General features: G+C 48.0%; 1 protein-coding gene across 1 annotated transcript in view; it reads left to right on the top strand.

Annotated features, from left to right (window-relative positions):
• LOC139762729 (uncharacterized) overlaps positions 1-26353 on the top strand; it is a 97959-nt gene that overhangs the window by 21626 nt on the left and 49980 nt on the right. Inside the window, exons 2-3 of the mRNA XM_071687770.1 lie at positions 4140-4325; positions 4593-4725. Coding sequence (XP_071543871.1) covers positions 4140-4325; positions 4593-4725 — 319 coding nt within the window. The remainder of the gene's footprint in view (positions 1-4139; positions 4326-4592; positions 4726-26353) is intronic.

Here is a 26353-nt window from a genome sequence, read left to right as displayed (position 1 = left end):
CAGGTTTAAGTAAACTTGTGGTATTTTCTTTCGCCAGCCTCACCCAAGATGTTGGATCATAAGTATCGAGTAACAAAGACGACGATCCATAAGTGTAAGTGATCTTGGTGTTGATGATAAGTACACGAGATGTATGTGGCAGACGTGGACTGTGTGAGACGTGGTGAAGTACTCGGGGTCTGGTGCTACCTTTCTTGGTCGTTCATATCTTGAAGACAAGATGTCCCCCATCCAGGTCGTAGTCTATCATGAAATGAAGAGAGTCTACCGCATGATAGAGACAGTCTACTACGTGGTGAAGATGATCTACCACGTGGTGAAGATGATCTACCACGTGGTGAAGATGATCTACCACGTGGTGAAGATGATCTAGCACGTGGTGAAGATGATCTACCACGTAGTGAAGATAGTCTATCATTACGCGGGGAAAATAGTCTACCAAGTGATGTCAATAATTCACGCCGTGGGGGAGTAATCCTACCACGTGGTGAGGATAGTCTAGGACTCGGGGAGGATGATCTACCACGTGGGGAGGTTAGCCTACCACGTGACGAAAATAGTCTATCACGTGGATAAATTAATTTACAATGTGGTGAAGATAGTCAACTACATGGACAAAATAGTCTACCACGGGGATAAGATAGTCTACCACGTGGGTAAGCTAGTGTACCACGTGGGTAAGATAGTCTACCACGTGTGGAAGATAGTCTGCCACGTGAGGAAGATAATCTACCGCGTGGTAAATATTGTGGGGCGCAGTTTTTCCCAGCACAGTCAACATTCTGTACAACTGGTGGCATAACATTCACAGAACAGCCCCGCTCACGTTAAGATAGTCCTACGTCCGTGCTGTCGTAGGTGACCTGCCGTGAGGAAAACACACCAGTAACGTATCACAGGTTAGATGAGGTTTTGATGTTGTATCTTATACATTTGGATGGTCGTGGCGGACGATGTAGTCGCCCATCCTAGGGTTAGATGGTGAGGAGCAGCACTGAGGTGGTAGCTAAAAACAGCAGCTGTGTGGCACTCGCCACAGCCAGTGTACGGGGGTGTCGGCCCGCCCGGGTACACTCTCAGGGGATGGCACGGACCTCAGGGGGTGACCGGCCCCAGCTCTGTCCACGTCTCTCGGGGGGCGATCAACCCCACTCTGTCCACGTCTCTCAGGAGACGACCTGCCCAGAACTCTGTTCACGGCTCTCAGGGGGCGACCAGTCCCCATTCTGACAATGTCTGGGGGCAACCAGGCCTCACTGTGTCCACGTCCAGCCACCAGACGCGCTGCTCACAACGGCCTCACCTTAACAACACCTCGCCCGTCTCCGCTGTTGTTCACGTGGTGTACACACACTCGGCCACAACACACACAGCAGGTGACACACCCACGTACACTCGTATTTCACCTTTATTATGTGTGTGAGGCGTATGATAATGCTATACCCAGGTCTGACGTGAATCGCTCGTGTGTACTACTGAATTGGCTCAAACAGCTTTTCGATGTTACACCCTGACCACTCCAATACCTTTTGAAAAGAATTTAAGAACAGTCGCTAGTAGTACTTTAGTTACCTTGATCATTTTATCCAAACCTATATACAGGAGAATGGATGTTGATAGCTATAGATAAGGCTTATCTGACGACAAGTAGAAGTTAAGCTCATAATGGTCATCATTCATGCTTAGCGTTAGCAAACGTTGCACTTAAAAACGTCAATAATATACATCACATTTGTAAATATGAAATGTAACCATTCAAACGCATTTATATATATGGTGTTGCAACACGAAGGTGTCTCGCTAAAAATATTGCAGATTCTATAGAAACTTTCAACATCTTGTGTAAATAATGTGTAAACGTGAGCAAAATATAGATAAACAAATATATAAAAATTCATTTCGTAAATATGAAGTTATAATTTTATTAAAGTTTTTGGAACTTTATTAAACTAAATATTTTTGGAGTAGATTTTGTTCTTGTCAACATGATATAAACATCCAGCGTAAGTTATGATGTTATCATTATTCTTCTATATTTAGCAAGTTTCTTGTAGTCTTTCAAAGTTTGTTTTGAGACGTGTGTAGCATTTATATACTGGAGCTAAGTGCAGACGTGGAGACAGATGAACCATCAGTTCAGCTCGTTGTACCGATGGTTAGGTCGTTAACAACGGTAGTTACCAGTGACCAGCGGCGACCGGCAGGCATCACCGCCACTCACTGCCTCACCGTCAGCCTCCGTGACTGGACGGCGGGTCGTGCTGGGGTCTTGACGGGTTGGAGGGAGTGACACTGAGGATGACCTCCATGTGTCCCGGTGGTGGTGAGGGGTGTAGCTGCGCCCCGCGTCACACACCAGCGTCAGGTAGATCATCAGAGCATCACAATCAACGGACCAGTTCTAACGGTTGTACTTTTGTGTAGGTTTATCTGGAACTCGAACAAGTGATAAGACTTTGGTATCACTAAGTCTCGAGGCGTTAAGGAAGAGCTCATACCTGACGCCATCTTGAGGTTGAGACAAACTGCGGGTTAAGATAGTCAAACTGATCAACCTAACCTGACGGTGAACACATGTCCACAGTTCCTCCCGCTTTTATCACAACAAAAATATATGTCATTTTGTCAGACATTTATTTGTCTGACACGTCGCACACTTGATTATGAAATTAATATGTAACTCGTAAGAAACGTCCGGGAGCGATCGTGTAGGGCGATGGTGGACGATATATTAAGACGACGCGAGCAACGACTGTCGTGTGACCGACATTTTCGCTGGTGGAGTCGAGTGGGTTACAGCAGACCACCGCTCCTGACACGACATAGCAGTAGTCATGAGAGGTCGAGTATGAACATTATTTTCCGCTTATTTTCAGTTAACAAAATGTTGAAACACAAACATGATCGACCATAACACAAAGTAAATTATAACAAAATGAATAAATAAGTTTGTAAATAAATGGCAATGGACGTAACGAAGAATGGGTCTGCTGGACTAGGATTTATAATCCAGAAAAATGACGAACAAAACAAAGAAGGAGACAGGGTCTCTCCTCGTACAACTTGCGCTGCTCTTGTGTAAAACTTGCGTAAAAATGTTTCTCTTCACAAACTTGTTCGTTTCTTGGTATCTGAAATAACTTCTTTCATGAAGAGTCGATAACTCCATCAGTAAGCTGGTGCAAAGAAAATAAAAAAAAAAACTATCACAGCATATTAATGTGTACACAAAGAATTAATGTAGGGAACCTCTGTCTGATGGTGAAGACGAAGAAGCGTGGTGGGCCAGAGCCGCCTGGCCTGGCCCAGTGTGGCCCTCCTGGGTAACACCATCTCTTGATAACGTTGTAGTGTGTCAGTGGAACTCATTTGCATATGTAACAACCGTACCTCCAACTCCTTAGTAATTACTGGTGTCTGGAGCTGCTGTTTAGAGAGAGAGAGAGAATGAGTGATAGATTCGCTGAGACAAGGAAACTGAGGGGCAGACAGAAAAGTTGAGCGAGGGAGAGATAATATACTGAAGCATGTTTTAGAATAACGCTGAGACGACACTGCTGAACACTGAGAGAGTTGGGGTGAGGCAGTGCCTGAGGGCCGAGTTTGAGGGGAACCTGGACGTCTGAGTCTGAGGGGAAAAGCTACAACATGGCTGAGCAGGTTAGGATCAGGCGCCCACTACATCTCTGAGTAGATGGTTAGTGCAGACTTAACATGTCATGTTGCGCTGTGCACCATCATCATCTTTCAGTAATCATACCAGAAATTTACATACAGGCCTCTCATCTTTGTACTATGTCGGCCTCTCGTCTTTCATCAGCAAATAATCGCAAGATATAATGTTGTATATTATGTCTCCTCGTTATATTAATGTTGTATATTATGTTTCCTCATGTTATATTAATGTTATGTTGATGCTCCTCTGTAGATCTGGATGTGTTTGCCACTTACTGAACATCTTACGATTTTTTTCATATATGTGATAGGGATCTTGTACCTACCATTAGCTTCAGGTATACTGGTTCTTCTTTATACACCTTACCAGTGTACCTCATCGTACACTGTGCAAACACCACCACGGTGCGGTACCATACACAGCACATCACACATCTGTATTGTCATCTTTGTATATTTTTCAGAAGTTCTGTAGTGACGCCGAGGCTCCTGCAGGACCCCCAACACCGACCCACCAGGCACACCACCACCATCACCAACACCATCCTCCCCACCACCAACACCAGCACCACCACCATCACCATCACCACCACCAACATCACCATCCGCCATTAACGGATCCTCCTGGTTCGCCTTCTGAACAAGCGAACGTAAGTACCCGGGTCATGTACTGTCCTCATGTACCGGTGTCATGTACCAGTGTGACTATCATTAACATACAAAATTCTGTGTTTACAAACGTAATCTCCATTTTATTAGATATACTGTAACACGAAGACTGAGCTCTTCATATATGAATGTCATGGTTGGTACTGATTGTTTCCTTGCTGCTCGCAATTGTTTACATGTAGAAAATAGACGATTAAGTAGATAAATCCATACATAGGTATTTACAGTTTTGTCTCGTGTTACGTCAGGAGGTGAAGTATGTGTCGGCCAACTGTATGGTTGTGACGCATTACGCTGGTGACGCGGCCGCTGTGGTCGATGAGCACTTTACCCGCGCCCTCTCCACCCCACACTTCGACAAGCCCCACTCTCCTGGCAAAGGTCAGTACACACCAACCATCTCTACTGTACTTCCAAGGCAATTATTCCTTGTTACACTGCGTGAGGATTTCCTTTGTATTCAAGAAAAGAGTTTTATTTCCATGGTAATAATATCTTCTGGTACGTAAAGACTCCACACAATCTTTTCGAAAAACATTCTTCAGCTGCGGCCAACCAGTTCTGAGATGGAGGATCCTTTCTCACGGTAGTTTACCGGATACACGGAGAGGTTTTTCTTCTTTCCGTTGGCAGAGGTTTTGGGTTGTGAGCTCCCGTGGCTGAAGCCCCTGTCTCCCTGATTATGGTTAGTGTTGGATTACTTATAGTTTTGCTCGTTACCAGTAAGGGTCAGCGTTGTAGATGGTTATGTTAGATGTTCCGGTGATGCCTTGATGGGATGATGTTTATTTTCGTTGCTCGGGTAATATGGAGCAGGTTTGTTGTAGATATGACCAGAGGAATCTGTCCAGTCTTGTAAGGAGTCTGCCCCGCTGTGTTGTAGACCTGACCGGTGCCCTGGGGTCAGGCAGCGACACTGGCGTAATTTTCACCGCAGGAAAGACCTATGACCTGACCTCCGTGACGTCATTACAGTAAGAAAGTCATACCAGGGGTCAGGAGGAGCCCCAGTCAAGCAGCCACACCAGGAAACGATACATTATTGTGTACATCGTGAAGACTCTTGGGGGTAGGGCTCGTTTCCTCCACAAGATAATAAGACGTCGGTGAACTTTGCTGTAAAATACTGGAGAAAACTTAGAAAAGACAACCTCTGGGGCGAACACAAGTGAAGGAAAGTCTCTCAGTACTGCAAGACATGACTGGGGGGAGGTGATTACAGGGAGTCAACAGGAATGTCGAGAAACGAAGACCATGACTGTGAGGAACACGAGTGATGTGGGTTGGTGAGGTGCAAGGGGTACTGTGTGGCAGGGGTAGTCTGTGGCAGGGGTAGTGTGTGGCTGAGGGTAGTCTATGGCAGGGTGGGTAGTCTGTGGCAGAGGATGGTCTGAGGATGGGGTGGCCTACGAGAAGGGGTAACTTGGGAAGGGGTTAACGGTGGGTCACCATGTGGACGCCAGGATCGTCTTCGTCGCGGGTCACCCCCCCCCCCCCCACGCACACGCACACACGCACACACACACACACACACACACACACACACACACACAGTCTGGTCGTATGCAGGACGCACGCTGATTCATGACGTAGTGGCATACGTCACTGGACGCATCTAACGCCCACCTTCTACAGATCCACCTTAACGCACTTCTTGTCTACAGACTCTTCACAACGCACTCCATACGTCTCATTCAGTCATTCTCCTTTTGTTGCTGTACAAAAAAAAACACTTTTGTAGGATCGTTGACCCAGCTGGGGTCAGGTTTTGACCCCAACTGGACTCTTGCAACAGCTGAAAATCTCAAGACGTGCATCGACCGGGAGGGGAAGGGGCCATGGAGACTTGACCCCTCTTGAAGACTAAAGTTCAGTGATCTTAACAAAGAAGTCATGGCTATGTTTAACATTCACGATTAACAATGTTTAACACTCCCGGTTAACAATGTTTAACACTCCCGGTTAACAATGTTTAACACTCCCGGTTAAGAATGTTTAACAGTCACGGTTAACAATGTTAACCCCGCGATAAAGAGAGAATGGTGGAGAGCGGCACCAGCACAAGCTTCAGGTTGCGTACACTTGGGTGACTTGAAAAGAATGAAACCTTTATGGTGCGAATTTCGGTGTTAAAGTCCTAGACAACATGGGAGACGGGGAGGGGGGAGGGGAGAGTATTAGGGGAGTGTGTGGGAGGGAAGAGGCGGCCTGTGACAGCGGGTCTCTCCCCAAGGTATAAAGGAAGCCGTAAACCATCTCTTCCCCGCCATTTATGTTAAATTGTCACCAGATCCGAGTAGCGAGGCCGACTCCCCCAGCCAACCCCTTCCGAAACTCTTGACTTTCAACCACAGTTCGTTCGAGAATATATATATATATATATATATATATATATATATATATATATAGTTTCTGAATTAGTAGGTTGGTTAAAGTTAGCGGTAACCAATGTTAAATATACTGGGAGTCACAGTAGAAATGTGTTTAGGAATGGAAAAACCATGTGACATACCCCAGGACGGGGGTTAGACGGTACCAGCGTCGTCCTGGGAGAAAAGTCGAGCAACAGATGAGAAATCAGACGAGTGTGAGAAGTGAAAGGTGAGAAATGAGAGGATAAAGTGAGAGACATGAGTGATGGCGGGAGTGGCAAGGGAGGGCGTGGTGAGGGGTAGGTGAAGTGTGGTGAGAAGCCTCGTTACCCACGCCCCGTGTTGCCCACACTCATTCCCCGTGTTACTCCAACCCACGCCCCGTGTTACCCCAACCCACGCCCCGTGTTACCCCAACCCACGTCCCGTGTTGCCCAGACCTACACCCCGTGTTGCCCTAACCCATGCTCCCCTTTCTTAGTCCCATGTTACCCCAATCTACACCCTCTCCCTCAGTCCTATGTTACCCTCACCCAACGCTCCGTGTTACCCCGACCCACCTCATCCCCCGCCCCGCCCGTCAAACGCTAAACCTACACCACCACATCCGTCGTGTTTCCCAGCTGCCACAAAGTTGCAGAGGCGTCACGTATAAGGCAACTGTCAACAGAGGTCATGTTGGCAGGTTGGGTCTGCAGAGGTCAGGTATTTACGCTGGGTCACCAGAGGTCAGGTCGTCATGCTGGGTCACCAGAGGTCATCATCAGTGGGTAGGTGACGAGGGCGACATAACACAAAATTATCCCAGCCCTAACAACATGACATATCAGAGCAATGTTTAGATTCATGTTTCATGACTGCGTTCATGTGTTATGTGTTGAGGTGAGGTGTGAACGCTCCACCCTCGTCTTCAATGATTACCAAACTGCAGCACTAGCGCGTCTCCGTCCTCCCGCCCGCCTGCCCTTCCTCGAACCTTGGCTTCGACGTTCTTCCAGCCAGGGACGAAGACGAGTTATGGATTGCAACCATACGTGAGTATTAAGATGTGGCAGGACGGGTGGACCAGCCAGTTGAGCCGGGGTTGTGACTCACACAGGTCGTGACCCACGCAGGTCATGACCTCATACACCGTCAAACACCAGCACAAAACTGTGACGACTGTGTCACACAGATGCTGCTTCCAACGAGTCGTCTCCCGGGAACAGTATCGCCTGACCAGCGGGGAACACGTCGCGGGAACACAACCGCTGGCACGTCCATGTGTCGCGTCGTCAAAACACAAGAAGCGTGAGTGCTCCTGACCTGGTCATACATGAAGATCATGAATGATGAATGACCACTGAGTCTTAACTATCGTCTTCACAATTTCATTGTGTTTCTTGTAAGAAAGTTATGTCAATGGGCTTTTTTTCATGTATTTAACTACGATGTGAAATGCGATATGTTGTTTGCTCTGGTTTGCTATGACTTCCATCTGCGCATTCGTGTGAGGCATCAATTGGTGACGTATATTGATGTGTGATTGTTGGTCTATAATGTCTTTTTATAGATAGTTATTAAGTTACCAGGCTTTATTGATGTGTAACTTCCTCCCTAAACTGAACGTCAGTATGTAACACAAGACCAATACACAGTGACGGTACAGTCATGTTACGAAGTGAGTAGTGAATATTAACATCTCGAACACCTGATCGCCTTGTACAACTACAAACTACTGCCAGCCACTGCTCGTTCACTGGTACTATCACTGCCACTAGTGTTGCCATCGGTCACTGTTAACAGATGTTCAGTGGTGCTTGTGTTGTCATAGATCACACTGCTGGAACAGTGCTGTCACTCCTGTCCGAGATGCCATGACTAACTGTTGATCACGAACATCATCACTGCTGCCATCACTCACTGCCAGTTGCCTGTGTCACCCGGGGCGCCAGGCAGGACCTTGATTGGTAGTGTTACAGGGGTAAGTGTCCGTCCAAACAAACTGTTAGTGACTGTAAGGGGAGGGGGTCAGCCACGGGTCAGTGAGGGGAGGGTTCAGCCACGGGTGATTGAGGGGAGGGGTCAGCCATGGGTCAGTGAGGGATAAGGTCAGCCATGGGTCAGTCAGTGAGAGGAGAGGTGTGAGGATGGGCATTAGGGGAATAGAAGGGAAGAGGGTGTAAGGCAGGTCAGGAAGGGAGAGTGAGGAGAGAGGGATGAGGCAGGTCAGGACGGGTCACATATGGCAGCCAGAGTGAGGATAGGTCACAAGACACAAAGGAAGTGTGGACACTTACATACCTGGTCGTGTGGTCGAGGGGCATCTCTGCCCGCACCTTGAGTGTAGTCATCACACACTACATGATTCATGATCTGTGTGTCTGTATTACGTCTTGGGAAGGTTGTATGTGTCTAGCCTGGTGTGGCGAAGGATATTATCCTTGATAATGACATGGAATAACCTAAACGTATACATGTACGTATGTATGTATATACGTATACATATACGTATGTATATAGTTTGCTTAACAATATTGTAATCTCGTGTTTCTAAAATCACAGATATGATGAACAGAATCTTTATTCTGTGGTATACAGTGAAGTTTGTGGTCATGAATTAACTTCCACTGCTGAAGTTAACTCGGCTGGTGTAGTATCTCTCGTGAATGACGGGTTGTGGGCTCCCTCACCATCACTACCTGTCTCTCCCTCTCTCTCCACACTCACCTTACGCCCTGACGTTACTCCTTGATAATCCAAGCGATCTGTGGCGCGCACCACCTCAGCTGCCTCCTCCAGTCGTCACCAGCAGACACACCAACACACAAGGTAATAAAGCATAGCGGGCATTATTATGAGGTTTTATGTTATGGTTGTAGTACATGGGAGAGACAGATATCAGATTGCCCTTCTTTGTACTTGTTCCAGTTTTTCCTCACGCTTTTAGGTAAGTCCGGACACAAGAACTGGACCGCTTATTCATGTTGTGGTCTTGCTAGAATACCTTTATATAAAGAATCAGAAACGTTTCTGGCGTGTCGATGTTCCTAGTTACGAAACCGTGCAGTTGTTGTACTGTGTTCATTGTTGCCTCACACAGTTCAGTAGACTTCAGATTATCACGAATACCAATTCCAGGATCCTCACCTCCATTGATTTTAGACGATGGCTTCCCGGGTACGGAATACCTGTGTGTAATACACTTGTTTCATCCACCATTATCTGACCACTGTGACGCTTTGATATTTTTTCTACTTTTTCACAGTCTTGTTCATTTACAGTTCTGCCTCCTAGTCATGTATCGTCAGCGAATTCTGTGATCTTAAATATGACAACCACTTGTCTTAATTCATATTAGGAAGTAACTCATCAGGGGTCCTTGTCATGTAAGACATAACACATAGGTTGTGTGTACTGGGCAGTGCACTGTAATGTGTAATGAATAGTGTAATAAGTACTGGGAAGTGTAATGGGAAGTGGAGTGTGTGATGGGAAGTACTTCATCACGAGTAAAGTCCTCCAAGACGCAAGACTGAGCCACTCGAGGTGGAGTGAACCAGTGTAGCTTTGGTGGACATTCATCAGCTGGAGATGCAAGGAGGCGGGTTTTTACCCACGTGACCCGTCAGTTGTATATATTACTGCCACAGTTTTTACCCGCCGGTCTTTATACCTACACCTACACTCAGGGACACAGCCATGGCTCATGTACCAACACCCGGGGACACAGCCATGTTTCATGTACCAACACCCGGGGACACAGCCATGTTTCATGTACCTACACCCTGGGACACAGCCATGTTTCATGTACCTACACCCTGGGACACAGCCATGTTTCATGTACCTACACCCTGGGACACAGCCATGTTTCATGTACCTACACCCTGGGACACAGCCATGTTTCATGTACCTACACCCGGGGACACAGCCATGTTTCATGTACCTACACCCGGGGACACAGCTGTCTTATCAGCTGCCTGACCACCTGCCTCACTAACTCCCTCACCAGCTGCTTCAACAGCTGTCTTACCAACTGTCTCACCAGCTGCCTCAGGTGAAGATCATCTTCATGACCAGCTGCCTCACCACCTGTCCTTTGTCTCCTGTTTCCTGGCATCATAAGCTTGTGTTCTGTGTCACTGATTTTGTCCCACATAAACCAGCGTTAGATGATTTCTCTCTAAAAGTCGCACATGCTGAGGACAGTTGATGATAGTCTTATGAATCAGACATTTTTGACAAAACAATATGAACATTTCTTCACGTTAGACAGAACCTCAGCAACCAGAAGTAACCATAGGAAATTAAAATGAAGGAGTTACGATATGAACCTGGCGGCTGTTGAACACTGGACAACCATCAGATGTTTTCAGTGGGGAGAATTTTAATGCAATTCAATCCCGGCTGACAAATACTTCATCATCATATATTATCAGTAGTTAGACCTCTCCACGAGAAGGGAAATAAGTTATCTCATCAATTTTCATTCTTTCCTATCTGAGCCCCCCCTCACCCCCCACCCTTCCCCTGGCGGACACCACTGCAGTTACGGTAGGAAAGTTATCCCGTTCACTCCTTACTATAGAATTTCCACGGCAGTATACTCTCTCCATGCGACATGGAGCTTCTTCTTAGCTATTTCCTGCCAGCTGTTGAGCCGGAGGGAGTGGTGGGTGGGGAGGTGCCTTGTGCTTTACTATCCTGTTTCTACCACAAAAAAGATCATGACCTCAGGATCGTCAGGCCTCCTGTTATCTATCCATCCCATGTATTCTTCATTCCTTCCCTATCCTCAATCCCTCCCCTTTCTCCCAGTCAATCCCCATCCCCCACAGTCACTCACCATCACACCCCATACATTAAATCATTTATTCCATGGAAGCCAAGATGATGTAGCCACATACACACGACTCATACCTCGCCAGCAGCCCCATATATCCTTAGCATACCATGAGGATTATACCTGACCTATCATACCCAGTGGTATGATTCGTGCATTATCGATATGACGAAAAGTGTAATGTTGAGGAAGAGGATGACAAAGGAAAATGATAGGTAGAGATAAACCTTGACAATGTTGGGGAAATATCATGTTAACTCTGCTGAGACGACGAGCCTCACTCTCACCTCACTCTCACCTCACTCTCACCTCACTCTTACCTCCCCCTCACCTCACTCTCACCTCACTCTTACCTTACCCTCACCTCACTCTTACCTTACCCTCACCACACTCTTACCTTACCCTCACCTCACTCTTACCTTACCCTCACCTCACTCTTACCTTACCCTCACCTCACCCTCACCTCACCCTCACCACACTCTCACTTCAGCCACACTGTGCCACCCAGCCCTCCTGTCGTTGCCTCAGCCAGTCCCTCCTCTACTCACTTCCTCTTCATGTGTCTGTCATCCGTTAGGTTGGTCTCACTCTCCTCCTCTTCTCCCCTGCTGCCCCCCCCCCCCTCCCTCCCGCTACTCCACCATTAAATCATCTGTCAGGATCTCTGTTACACTGGTCCCACCACCGCTCTCTCTCTCTCTCTCTCTCTCTCTCTCTCTCTCTCTCTCTCTCTCTCTCTCTCTCTCTCTCTCTCTCTACTTGACTGTAGCTGTTTATTTTCCTTCTTTATATCTCAGCTGGACAGAGTCAACATGAGAGTTTTTTGTCGTTTATCTTTACATACTTTATCATCTTATTTCACTTATCATTATATGAAATATTGACCAAATGTTCTTCATATTTCTGATGTATCTGGAGATGTCTCATGACCCATGTTTTCGTTGGTTTATTCATGAAATATTCTTACGAAGATCTAAGCTTGCGTTGATAACGAACACTTCATACTTCTGTAGGAACCTACGACAGAATCCAGGTAATTCAAGAGCATTACTGTCAATACAACACACACCAAACCCCACCTTTTTCAGATCTATATTTACAGGGTAAAGAACTCGTCTGCCTCAGATATTTTACATGAGATGTTTACACACCGTAAATATATTTTACGAGGGTATGTGTTGCCGGGACTTAGTTAGAGCTCAACATGTTTACCATCAGTGTGCAACACAACCTCCACAAAAACTGACACTTGAAGAAGATTTGATGTTGGAATTAACTATATTTTCCTGATAGTGGCGTCTGGTGGGGTTGAGTCTGGTGGGGTTGCATACTGGGTGAGGTGAAGGTTTCAGGGGTACATGATGTATATTGATGTACACCAGGAGGCTGTACACATCATTAGCCTTTGCAACACTGGCTACCTAAGGATATGATTTCCTATTAACACCTTTATTGGCAGCACTGACAGTGAGCGGTTTCTTCCTTCCTCCTGTCTTGCTGGCCTCTCACTCACCCCTCTCACTCACCCCTCTCACTCACCCCTCTCACTCACCCGACTCACTTACCCCTCCCACACACTCACCTCTCTCACTCACCCCTCTCACTCGCCCGACTCACTCACCCCTCTCTCGCCTCTCTCACTCAACCCTCTTACTCACCCCTCCCACCTCACTACATTTTAGGTCATCCGTCAAAGGGTTTGACCCCCGGATATGGGGTCAGGTCAGGTGTCGCTGGGAAGCTGCTTCCGGTACGACCTTCCCCTAGCTTCGTGTACGACCCGCTACGACTTTCCTAAGTTTCATGTACGACACGGCACGGACCCCTGAAGACCAGTACGACCCGGCACGACCCCGTGAAGACCAGCACGACCCGGTATAGGCACATTTTCCATGCGACGCTCACAACTGAGCTGTTATTTTTTGTGCGAAAAATTTTTGAATAGCAGCGTAAATACATTGATTATAAATACACACACACACACACACACACACACACACACACACACACACACACACACACACACACACACACACCTAATTAGCAATAATTTGATATAAGTAATTAATATCAGGACCAAATTTCCGAGTCTATGACAACGTTATTAGTAATTAACAATGAAAACCTCATTACGGCTGGATGCTCACGTGATTTAATTAAGGTCGACAGACTCTTTTGATAAGCTGGAGCCGCGGAAGACGGCTGTCTGTGAGGTTGTCTGTGGCCCTGGCTGTGGCCCTGCCTGTGGGGCTGGCTGTGGCCCTGCCTGTGGGGCTGGCTGTGGGGCTGGCTGTGGGGCTGGCTGTGGGGCTGGCTGTGGGGCTGGCTGTGGGGCTGGCTGTGAAGCATGTGTGAGGTTGGTTGAGACACGTCTGTAAAGTAGACTGTATTGTCTGTCTGTGGGGTTGACTGTACTGTCTGTCTGTGAGGTTGTCTGGGACACGTGTCTGTCTCCCTAGCCTCATGCCTTTAGTATCCCCAACCCCACCCAACCTCATGCCTTGGGCACACGTCCTCCTCACCACATCCACCTCTGAGGTTCCACCAACCAACACTTCACGTACAATTCATCTGTTCCTCAACCCCAACAGTTGTCAATATATGAACTCCATCCCATTCAACCTCTCGACTACTCATAACCCTCTCAGCCAAAACCTTGGCACGGGTCATGAAGATTATCCCTGCTCATGAAACGTGGTAGTGACACGTGGCCCTCCAGCACGTGGTAGTGCCACGTCTCCCCCAGCACGTGGTAGCCCCGTCCCTGGGGTCAGCAGGTCACCTCATCTCACTTTTGTCTTATTTCCTCCCCACCAAGTGCTCCTCCCACCCTTCCCTTGGTTTTTAAACGAGGGGAAGGGAACGTGGGGGGGGGGGGGGGGTGACTAAGGGGTAAGAGGGAGGGTAAGGGTAGGGGAGGGGGTGACAGACCTCCTCCTGTTGTGGCCATTTAACAGTGGTGACCCAAGTCCTTACTTCCGCCACACCTGGTCGGTCCCAGGCCAGCCCAGGCTAGACCTACCAGGCTATGTCTACCAGGCTGTCTACCAGGCAATACCTGCCAGGACATGTCTACCAGGTTGTACCTCCTAGACTGTCTAGAGGCAATCCCTACCAGTTTACATGTAAACAAAAGGTATCATTCATCAGTGTTTGTAAACCAAAAAGGCGACGGAACAGCGAGTTTACATTTGGTATACTTCGTCTTATTTTGAACTTTCTGGTCTACTCTGTAACGAAAATAGTTGACGGTTTTCAGCTGTTACGTCTAAAGTTTAGTAACGCGTTACGTTAACGTCGGAAACAACTATAAATTATTTTTTCAAATTGTTGCGATTTTGTAATTTGTGGCGTTAGGGATCAAATTTCTTCGAAGACCAGTTGTATTTCCGTCACTAATGACGTGGGGAAGCGACGAGCAGGAAGACTCTAGCGCAGGGGCCATACAGTGCCGCACCACAACCCTAATAAGGCCGGAAATAGTGAGCGAGGGAGGCTGGAAAGCACCTTAACCGCAGACACCTACCAGTCACTTAACGAGATAAGGGGGCAGCCACCTCACCTACTGTCACCAGTCGTTGTCAACTGGCATGAATGACATGCCATGACATGACACGTATGTACCGTGCGAGGCTCGAACCGTTGTTCTCGTGTTCAGAAGTTTAAGCTTCTGTGTTGCCGAGGTGCAGACTGCGGTACCATAACATGTGGTACACTGACTAACCAGGGCTGTACCGGGGTGGGTACCGCTAATGGACGGACCCTCCCCAGTGTGGGAGGAGGGAAGCTCCCCTCCTTTCCTCCCCTCTGGTGGTAATGGCTGCTGCTGGTGATGGGGAGGCCACAACACGCACCCCATTTTCTCTCTCTCGTCTCCATCTGTCTGTTGGTCATTGCCATACATCTGGACGGTGGAACACTGTGGCAAATATCATGTAAAATTCTGAATCAAATAGAAAATTATGTTGAGTAATAACAGGAGACTAAAGGAATGTAAACTAGGCAGTCGTATCCTCCACTGAGTAAACCCAAGTTTATCAGAAATTCTACACTTGTTCACGACTGTTGTCAGTTGAGTGTATGGTTATGGCGTTAGTTAGATTTGTATATCTGTTTGTCCGTTAGTTTCTCCTCCCACTGTCACCCCTGTGAGGGTCAAAGGTCACCCCTCTGGCAGCGTCCCTGACACCCCCAGACCTTAACGAGTGGTCCACTGGAGGTGTCCAGCCCATCATGCTGGTCGTCGACTCCTGTCACACGTGTTGGTCCCCCTCTTCCCTCTGACCTGGTCCCCCTCTTCCCTCTGACCTGGTCCCCCTATTCCCTCTGACCTGGTCCCCCTCTTCCCTCTGACCTGGTCCCCCTCTTCCCTCTGACCTGGTCCCCCTCTTCCCTCCGACCTGGTCCCCCTCTTCCCTCTGACCTGGTCCCCCTCTTCCCTCTGACCTGGTCCCCCTATTCCCTCTGACCTGGTCCCCCTCTTCCCTCTGACCTGGTTCCCCTCTTCCCTCTGACCTGGTCCCCCTCTTCCCTCTGACCTGGTCCCCCTCTTCCCTCTGACTTGGTCCCCCTCTTCCCTCTGACTTGGTCCCCCTCTTCCCTCTGACCTGGTCAACTTTCCGGCCTCTGAGCCTACAACAGTGCTCTCATATAACCACCTGACCCGCCATCCTATCCTACATTCTACATGTTCCTACCACCTGGGGAACCCTCCAGGAGGCCCACTTTGCATGGCCTTACGTCTCCCACAAGACCGTGGGAGGCCATCATGATCCCCTGGTGTGACTGGTCCCCACCTGTGTGAGGCAGGAGCACCCAGGGCTCAGGGGCTGGGGCGAGGTCTTCCTGAAGACGACCCATGCAAGACTTTGCCTGGGTCATTCCTGCTGCTCCTGCTGCTCCTCGTCTTCTCCATCTTGACCCTCCATCTCTCCTCCGCTCCCCACACCTTCTCACCTCCCCCCCTCCCTCCCACTTCTCCCTCGCCCTACTGATGCCCCGGAAAATTAATGAGAAGGTTGATGTGCCTTGACAAAATGGAGTCTGGAGGCGGGGCGAGTGGCTGCCCCTGTTATTGTGGCTGTGGCGTGCTGAGTGATGGTGGCGGTGGTGGTGAAGTTTGATGGTGGTATAAGTGATGGACAGTGAGGTTAGTGATGGTGGTGAAGTTTGATGGTGGTATAAGTGATGGACAGTGAGGTTAGTGATGGTGGTGGAGTTTGATGGTGGTATAAGTGATGGACAGTGAGGTTAGTGATGGTGGTGGAGTTTGATGGTGGTATAAGGGATGGACAGTAAGAGTAGTGATGGTGGTGAAGTTTGATGGTGGTATAAGTATTGGACAGTGATGGTGGTGGTGGTGGTGAAGTTTGATGGTGGTATAAGTGATGGACAGTGAGGTTAGTGATGGTGGTGGAGTTTGATGGTGGTATAAGGGATGGATAGTGAGGTTAGTGATGGTGGTGAAGTTTGATGGTGGTATAAGTGATGGACAGTAAGAGCAGTGATGGTGGTGAAGTTTGATGGTGGTATAAGTATTGGACAGTGATGGTGGTGGTGGTGGTGAAGTTTGGTGGTGGTGTAAGTGGTAGGGAGTAATGATGGTGAAGGTGGTGGTGCTGGAGAACTTTGGTGGTGGTATAAGTCTTGGGGAGTAATGATGGAGACTGATAGGATAATGATAATAGTGAGAGTGCGTGATGATAGTGAGGGTGCGTGATGATAGTGAGGGTACGTGATGATAGTGAGGGTACGTGATGATAGTGAGGGTGCGTGATGATAGTGAGGGTGCGTGATGATAGTGAGAGTGCGTGATGATAGTGAGGGTACGTGATGATAGTGAGGGTGCGTGATGATAGTGAGGGTACGTGATGATAGTGAGGGTGCGTGATGATAGTGAGGGTGCGTGATGATAGTGAGGGTGCGTGATGATAGTGAGGGTACGTGATGATAGTGAGTGTGCGTGATGATAGTGAGGGTACGTGATGATAGTGAGGGTGTGTGATGATAGTGAGGGTACATGATGATAGTGAGGGTACGTGATGATAGTGAGGGTGCGTGATGATAGTGAGGGTGCGTGATGATAGTGAGGGTGCGTGATGATAGTGAGGGTGCGTGATGATAGTGAGGGTGCGTGATGATAGTGAGGGTGCGTGATGATAGTGAGGGTGCGTGATGATAGTGAGGGTGCGTGATTATAGTGAGGGTACGTGATGATAGTGAGTGTGCGTGATGATAGTGAGGGTACATGATGATAGTGAGGATACGTGATGATAGTGAGTGTGCGTGATGATAGTGAGGGTACATGATGAGAGTGAGGGTGCGTGATGATAGTGAGGGTGTGTGATGATAGTGAGGGTACATGATGATAGTGAGGGTGCGTGATGATAGTGAGGGTGCGTGATGATAGTGAGGGTGCGTGATGATAGTGAGGGTGCGTGATGATAGTGAGGGTGCGTGATGATAGTGAGGGTGCGTGATGATAGTGAGGGTGCGTGATGATAGTGAGGGTGCGTGATGATAGTGAGGGTGCGTGATGATAGTGAGGGTGCGTGATGATAGTGAGGGTGCGTGATGATAGTGAGGGTGCGTGATGATAGTGAGGGTGCGTGATGATAGTGAGGAGTGCGTGATGATAGTGAGGGTGCGTGATGATAGTGAGGGTGCGTGATGATAGTGAGGGTGCGTGATGATAGTGAGGGTGCGTGATGATAGTGAGGGTGCGTGATGATAGTGAGGGTGCGTGATGATAGTGAGGGTGCGTGATGATAGTGAGGGTGCGTGATGATAGTGAGGGTGCGTGATGATAGTGAGGGTGCGTGATGATAGTGAGGGTGCGTGATGATAGTGAGGGTGCGTGATGATAGTGAGGGTGCGTAATGATAGTGAGGGTGTGTGATGATAGTGAGGGTGCGTGATGATAGTGAGGGTGCGTGATGATAGTGAGGGTGCGTGATGATAGTGAGGGTGCGTGATGGTGGTGGCGGTCTAAGAACAGTATCAGGTCCACGTCACATAAGACGTACGTTGAGAAGTCTCGCCTTGACACAGTTCTCGCGGCTGATGCTTGGCTGAGGGACCTGAGGGCTGGCCTCCGGCAGTGTCAGGAACACTACAATAATAACCTTCTCCTGAAGGAGTAGCTGCAGGAGCTCTAGGTTATCATTCTCAACCAAGCGACACCTGTGAATATTTTCGACACTATACGAGACATACAGGGGACCTGAACCCTGATATGCCCTTCTTCCTAGAAAGAACTTGGCTCTGACTGCCATTGTTGTCATGCATAATGTGACGACAGGACACGAGACGGGGTATAAGGTGGGGGGGGGGGGGTGAAGACTGGAAGTCAAGGGCCGAATGGAAGCACAAGCGCCAGCTGAGGGAGCTGTAGGAGACACTGAGGCAGACACATACGTAGGAAAGTCAGATAACAGAAGACCTGATGGTCTATGACCAGGTTATCTGCTGGAGGACAGTATTGACTGACATTCATAACCTATTTAGGTGGAGAGAGTAAGATAATGAATGAGGGTGTTGAAGTAAACAAGAAGAATGAAAGGTGTGAGCCAGATTAGGTATGAGGAGGGTGAAGGAGGTGAGGGTATGAAAGATAAGAAGTAGTGTGAGGTTGGTGAGAGTTAAGGAGGTAGGGTCTCCCTGCCGCGTGACCCAAGATGACCTCCTGTGTCATCATCAGGCAGGACCAGTGGTAATGGTGGCCCCTGACCAACAATATTGTACACCCAGTGAATCGATTCATTTTTCATCTGATGATATTCATTTTTCGAACATATATAAACGAAACATTTTAGTAATAGCGTGGATGAAGGGCACAGTAGGTGGAGGCCAGTATGGAGCGTACAGTGGGTACAGGACATCAACAGGTGGGGTCCAAATCGACCCAGGGACCTGGAGGAACCTTGTCCCGTCAGTAAGGCAGGAGTGGTGTTGGTGTCGGTATATTTACTGGTAACTGGACTATGACTGTACGGGCTGGTTGACTGGCACTCGACTGGTAGATCTTAGTAGCTGTACTGTCCCCTTGTAGAGGAAAGATTCCACTTCATCAACTGTGTACTCCTTCAGGGTTTGACTAACTGATTTCAAGAGCTTGGCGGACCTTCAGCTGTGATCTTTTAGCAGTGATGTGAGTGAGAGGTGTCAGTAAGCGCCCTCCCTAGACACTGCTGTCACTGCTGTACAGGTCGTCACAACCAGAGCGTCACACGGGCCCTCACGACCACGGTCTCATATGCAACGTTTGTCACGAGAGCTCGTCAAGGACGGAGATACATTACTGTCATGTGGTCGACACAGCTGAAGCGACAAGCATCATTATGTTTGGCTGGCCTGAAATCTGGGTCAGATGGAGTACCCTCGATACAGCTATTACTGTACCTCTGACTGGCTGGGTCAGGTGGAGGACCCTTGATACAGCTGTTGCTGTACCCCTGATTGGCTGGGTCAGGTGGAGGACCCTTGATACAGCTGTTGCTGTACCCCTGATTGGCTGGGTCAGGTGGAGGACCCTTGATACAGCTGTTGCTGTACCCCTGCCTCGCTGAAGCTAAGACGGGAGGTAGCTTGTGGCTTAGCTTTTTCCCGGCGATCATGTTACTGCCATTAGTTAGACTGGAGAGAGAGAGAGAGAGAGAGAGAGAGAGAGAGAGAGAGAGAGAGAGAGAGAGAGAGAGAGAGAGAGAGAGAGAGAGAGGACTGGCAGGGGACGAAGAGGTGCAATATGTGACTGTCGTTTAAGCGGGTTAACACCGGTCAGTAGCTGTGGTCGAAACAGAACTAAAGCCGACCCGACGTATGCACGGGTTTCTACACCACATACTGTGTACGGGTGTGTCCAGTACACTATCTCGATGATACACAGAGACCTATGGGTGTCACATGCATATGAAGCAGACGCTTGGTACACATGGACCGGACACTTTCTACACCTTGACCATATGCCAAGTACGGCGACACCTCGCTGGTCTGGACAGAAGATGGACAGGAGTTTAGTCTCGTGCTATAGTTTTCCTGCCTGATGTTGACAGAGCACACTCACTCTGGGACCACAGTGGGAGACGTGAGAGAAGCGCATGACTGAGGGTGTAGGAAGAGAAGACATAACTGAACAAGTCTTAGGTAAGTGTGTGTGTGTGTGTGTGTGTGTGTGTGTGTGTGTGTGTGTCATGGTGGCCAGAGAGTCAGGACGTACCACAATAAAGACAAATTGTATGGTAGGGAGGGTGAGCAGCAGGAATGGGTGAGATGTCAACTGGTAAAGCCAACGGGGAAGGAGATAGATAACACATCAAGATAGGTGGAGAAAAAGACAGACAAATGAAGCCAAAAATGACAACTGGACGTTGAGATAAGACATATGAAGGAGAGGGAGAGACACATAGATGATAATGACCAAACGAAAGACCCACGAGAAAATGGGAAGAGGAAAACAGATGATGACGAGAGATTTCAAATGGGAAAGAAAGAATTGTTTAAAAGTGCGATGAAATAGATAGCTAATAGATGGAAATATAAATACGTAGATAGATACAGGGGGTAGAAGAAAGTGGTAGTGGTGGAAAATGTTGCTAGTCGGTGGGGTGTAGAAGGAAGAAGTTGGAAGTAGTGGTGGTAGGGAAGTTTGGGGGAGGGGTGTATGATGGGACCTGAGAGAAGGTGGGGTTAGTGTTGAGGAAGGGGAGAGGGAAGGGTAATGGTGGAGGAGGTTGGGGTGGAAGCGCTTTCTTGCCCTTTCCTTTCATAACCACATAGTATATGGTTAATGGCAGCTCATCTATTTAGCTTCCCAATGTTCTCTGTCTGTTATGCACTAGTGTGGTGGAACTACTCTTTAAAGTGAGTGACACCAAAGTAGAGTGTTACGCTTGTTTGTCCAATTTCAATAAATGAATACTGCCTAATGTCATTTCAAAGATTCAAGTCAAAGAAGATGGGCCGGGGAGATCTCGCAACATGCAAGAATCACACAAATAATTGAAGGTATCAGGCTTATCAAAATAACTGGAATGACATTGTTCACCAGCAGCACAAGCGTGACAACACTTCTTAGGCTGATTGTACATGATCCTGTTGGTTGCTATGTAATGCAGATGTCCTACATGCATTACTTTTATGCATGACTGCATTATCCATACCTTTATTCGTCCAACGTGACACCCACATCTCACTACTGTTCTTCACCCTCCTAAGGACGCTGTATTCCTGATGTGGAAGTATTTTCATCTTTAAGTTACTCCACATCTTGTCAGCTGTGCCCACGTCTAAGAGCCTGATCAAGTTTACATTACGAGTGTCCTGGCGCATTTTGTCGTGGCCTCCTCATCAAATATCTGTTGTCAGGTCGTCTCTGAAACTGACCCAGTAATTTACTCTTAAGAGAATATCATGATCAATGTTACCTGGCTTTTCACGAACCTCACAGACTTTAATTAGAACCTGCTGTATGGAGATCGCTCTGTTTACAATGTTACTCCGTGTTATTGGGTGTTTGATCATTTTACGTAAAAAAAAAGTCTTTAATTAAATCAATTAGTCTGTTACAATTGTGGTTATCTGTCAAGAGATAATAGTAAATAATGGGGTTGTAAAAACTCTCGTACATTTATTACTTCTATGTTATCTACTAAAGACTTTGATAATCTCATATAAAGCAATAAAGTTTTCCACATATTGGGTGAAAGGTCTACATACCAATCACAAAAATAATTGTGTACGTTTTATTTTTAGTTCATCGTACAGTAGAGAAGATGGAGATGGTGGCGAGGCTTACGAAGAGATAGTGGGGTCAGGAGGAAGGGCTCGTATGGACATGAGGAAGGGATGATAGAAGCATGAGGAAGGGATGATAGAAGCATGAGGAAGGGCTAGTAGGGGCATGAAGAGGAGGGGGGGGGGGTAGTTCTGATGGTGGAGGAGTGGGTTGGGGGGGGGGGGGGGGGGGGCAGGAGGCACTTGTACGGTCATAAATTACTAGTGACGTTGTCAAAGATCCTGCATACGATACTCCCCTGGGGAACTCCTCCCTCCTGCCACTCCTGCTGTGACACCCTGACTACCGCTGCTGTCACTGCTGAGTGCTGCTGCTGTGACTGTTGCTGTCACTGCTGAGTGCTGCTGCTGCTGTGACTGTTGCTGTCACTGCTGAGTGCTGCTGCTGTGACTGTTGCTGTTACTTACTACCGTTGCTGAACTGTTCCTTTTTGTTACTGAGACGAGGGAGCTTGTTGAGTGTACGATACTGTGGGTGTTCCTGGCGCCATGTATCATCATCCCAACGGCCACTGTTACTGTGACCCACCTGCTGCTGTTACTGTGACCCACCTGCTGCTGTTACTGTGACCCACCTGCCACTGTTACTGTCACTGTTACGTGACCCAGCTGCTACTGGAGCTAACACTGTTACTAAGACCCGGTTCATACTGTTAGTAACAGTGTTACTGCATCGTGTCACTGATGTCACGTCCATGGCACAGAGGCCAAGTAACACGAGCTGCTACTGTTCCGTCCGCCACAAGGACACTAAAGATTAGTCTTTTTACGGAGTTGGTCACGGATGTTTTTGTCCCAACTCCTCCTCCTCTTCCTCTTCTTCCTCCTCCTTGCCTTCCTTTTCCTCCTCCTTTTCTTCTTCCTCTTCCCCACCTCAGCCCCCGCCTTCCAACAGCCGCCTCGTGCGGACGGGGGCCGCCCGCCCGTCCGTCCGTCCGTCCGTGTGTGTACCGACGCCAGTACACACACGGACGGAAAGTGTAAGTCGACCCGACTCCATGTATCGCAGTGGTTCACGTTACTCTTTCATTCACACTCGAGGGATACGACTTGGGAGACGTGGCAACACCACAGGAAAAGTGGCAGCATTGAGAGAGACGTGGCTCTGGGGAAGAAGTGGCAACACTGGTAGAGCTGAGGTCTCCTGAGCACGACATGTGAACACTTCATCTGAGACATTTAACTTTGAGTATATCTTAACGTGTGGGGCACAGTCCTTCAACACGTCGAGTGTCGTAACTTTACTACTGGTGCAACACAGCTGGCAGGGAGTAGTGTAGAGCCGACACCATAAGGTCAGCACTCACTGCGTGGGGAACAACTCAACTAAGGTCTTGTGAACAGTGATTCTAGTTTCATGTTATATTTCCTCTCCTTTTTTTTATTTTGTTTTATTTCGTTTAAAACTTTCCCATCAAAAGCTATCCTTCGTAAAGAAAATACTTCAAGATTTTGATTCGAGAATTGCTGGTATCCCTACTGTTCTCTCCTTTGAGTTACCTGTGCAAAAGGATTTCATTGTTTTTAAAAGACTGGTGAGATGCCTGAGGTGTGGCGCGACACGGGGCGCTGAGGGTTCCAATACACCCCTGGGGATGATGGCGTCCGTTTGCTGTCAACACTCACTCTGTCTCCCTGGCCAGCGCTGCGGCCTCCTCATGTACCCACTCCATGGCACTTTCCTGCCGATGGGGCCACTTCCCGACAGAAATACCGATGGGACACTGCCGACAGAGCAGTGGATCTGCGCCTGCCGATGGAACTAATGGTAATGTGAGCACGGTGATGTTCGCTTGACCTCAGCTTACTTAGATCTCCGGGTCACGGGTACCACTCTTGCAAGGTACGTAAGTAACGCCGCAGGGCCACAGCTGTTCATCCTCTTAATGACAGCCCTGGACCACAGCAAGGTCCCTTTCAAAGGTCTCGTGCCCTTGGGCAAGGATATGAAGGATCCGGTGCAGGACCCACTAGCCTTGAAACCTTCCAGGGACGCTCAGCTACGGTGTTGGCCAAGGGACGCTTAGCATGGACGTTCGGCCAAAGGCGGTGGTCGATGGACACCTGGCTAAGGGTGGCAGTCAAGGGACGCCACGCTAAGGGAAGCTCAACCAAGGGTGGTGACCAAGGGACACTCAGCCAAGGGCGCTGGGCACTGGGCATGAGGCAGGTTAAAGATCTGGCAGGGCTGTGGCCTGGAAGGTGAAGTCCTGAGGATATTATGACTGGAGCTCTAATGGAAGGTGTGGCAGCATCGCGACCTGGAAGGCCAAATGGAGGTTCAACGTCGTAACCTGGAATTCCAGTGAGCGATCCAGTACCAGGGAGACCTAGAGGGCTAGTAGGAGTAAGAACAGCTTCGTGTCCTAGGCGAATGAAAGTTCTGGCGGCTTCGTGACCTGGAAGTCCAGCAGAAGATGCAGTAGCATCGTGTCCTGGGCGACGTGTAATAGGTCCGGCCGCGTCGTGACCTGGAAGGAATGGGGTCCCGGGAGCCCTGGGTGGCCCAGGTTTTATGGGCATGGTGACCCCTGGTGACCTGGCCGGGCTACCGACGCTTGTCTGGTAATATCATGCCTCGCTGGAACACCACCGGTAAAAACTTTTATTGTGGCTCCGTAGGTCATGACGTCCTCTCTTTATAACTCTGCTCTTTGTCTTAGCATTGCAAATGACCAGATAACACACTCATAAAAAAAATTATATTCTGTTTAACTATTTCACTGTTACTGTTTAGCGGTTTTTGTCACTGCTTGATGCGAAAGAGGAGGCGCGGCTGAGGAGATGGTCTCCCTCAGAGATGCCGCTGAAGAACTTCAAGTCCAGGAAGAAAACATTTACTATATGACGCTGGGAGCTGGTGTGGTACCTGTGGTAGGGTCAGATGGTACCACTTTATTGTGGCTCTTACCAGCTACCAGGTAATGTTGCCTGGTACCATACCAGGCTGTATTTTGTCCCCGTGGATACCAGTAGATACCATTGTCAGGTAACACTACACAGAACATTTTCTTTTCATACAGTTGTTAAAGGATTTATCTATATATCAAGATGTGTCAATTTTCGTTTTGTCTCCTCCTGTTATTTGTAACATAATTACTTCTTGTCATGTCATATGCCATATGCTTGATCTGTCATGCTGCATTCCTAAATGGACTGTTGTTAATTGGCAAGAGGAATTTCATGACACAACAGACCAATGCGTCTCTTGTCCAACAGAGATGGTGTTACAACAGAGCTTGTTAAACAGTTCTGTTTTTTATGATAAGAGAATTTACATAACAGTGGGCGACATCTGTTGACGGGTCAGAGGTCGAACAGAGGCGAGGTACCTGCTGTGAAGTATATGAAGTGGACGGATAGAAGAGATAAGATAAACAGGAATTAAAACAGATTGCCGGTGGGTAATCGACGAGACACAGAAGAGATACAAGGTTGAAATCAACAGAAAAACAGCGAGAGACTAGTGAAGAACACTGGTGAAGATCAGGAGACGGAGATGAGGAACGGACCAAGAGGTCAGGAGACAAGATTGTGAGACTAAGAGAGAGAGAGACTCTCATGGAAGCAAGGGTCACAATTTAATAGTTATAATGATCATAACAAGCAAAGCGTGAAACAAAAAGATAATAGGCGATGTACTAATGATTGATGAAGAAGAGAATTATAAAGTAATGCAGACAATATCAACACGAACAATGGTAGAGACAGAGAGACGGGAGACGAACACACTTCACACACACTAGATACAGACTGGTATAGATACAACAAAGAGTTGTACAGATACAAAGAAAATATTGAGATTCTTTAGTATTGAATCTGTATTTGCCGAGATGAAATGAGTAATGCAAATCTGAAAGACGATTAGTAGTAAGTAGACAAGATAGACTTGCAATATGTATCACATGGTAAGTAATACTGTGTGTGAGGATGTAAAACATATCAATTTCTATTTACTTAAAGCTGGAGGTGCCATTTGTAGTTAATGGTTTTACATGAATATTCAGCGATATCCTTTTAAGTA

The sequence above is a fragment of the Panulirus ornatus genome, chromosome 44 (genome assembly GCF_036320965.1).
Source record: "Panulirus ornatus isolate Po-2019 chromosome 44, ASM3632096v1, whole genome shotgun sequence".
Lineage (NCBI taxonomy): Eukaryota > Metazoa > Arthropoda > Malacostraca > Decapoda > Palinuridae > Panulirus > Panulirus ornatus.
The sequence above is the reverse complement of the archived record's forward strand: the minus strand, read 5'-3'. Positions and strand labels throughout refer to the sequence as shown.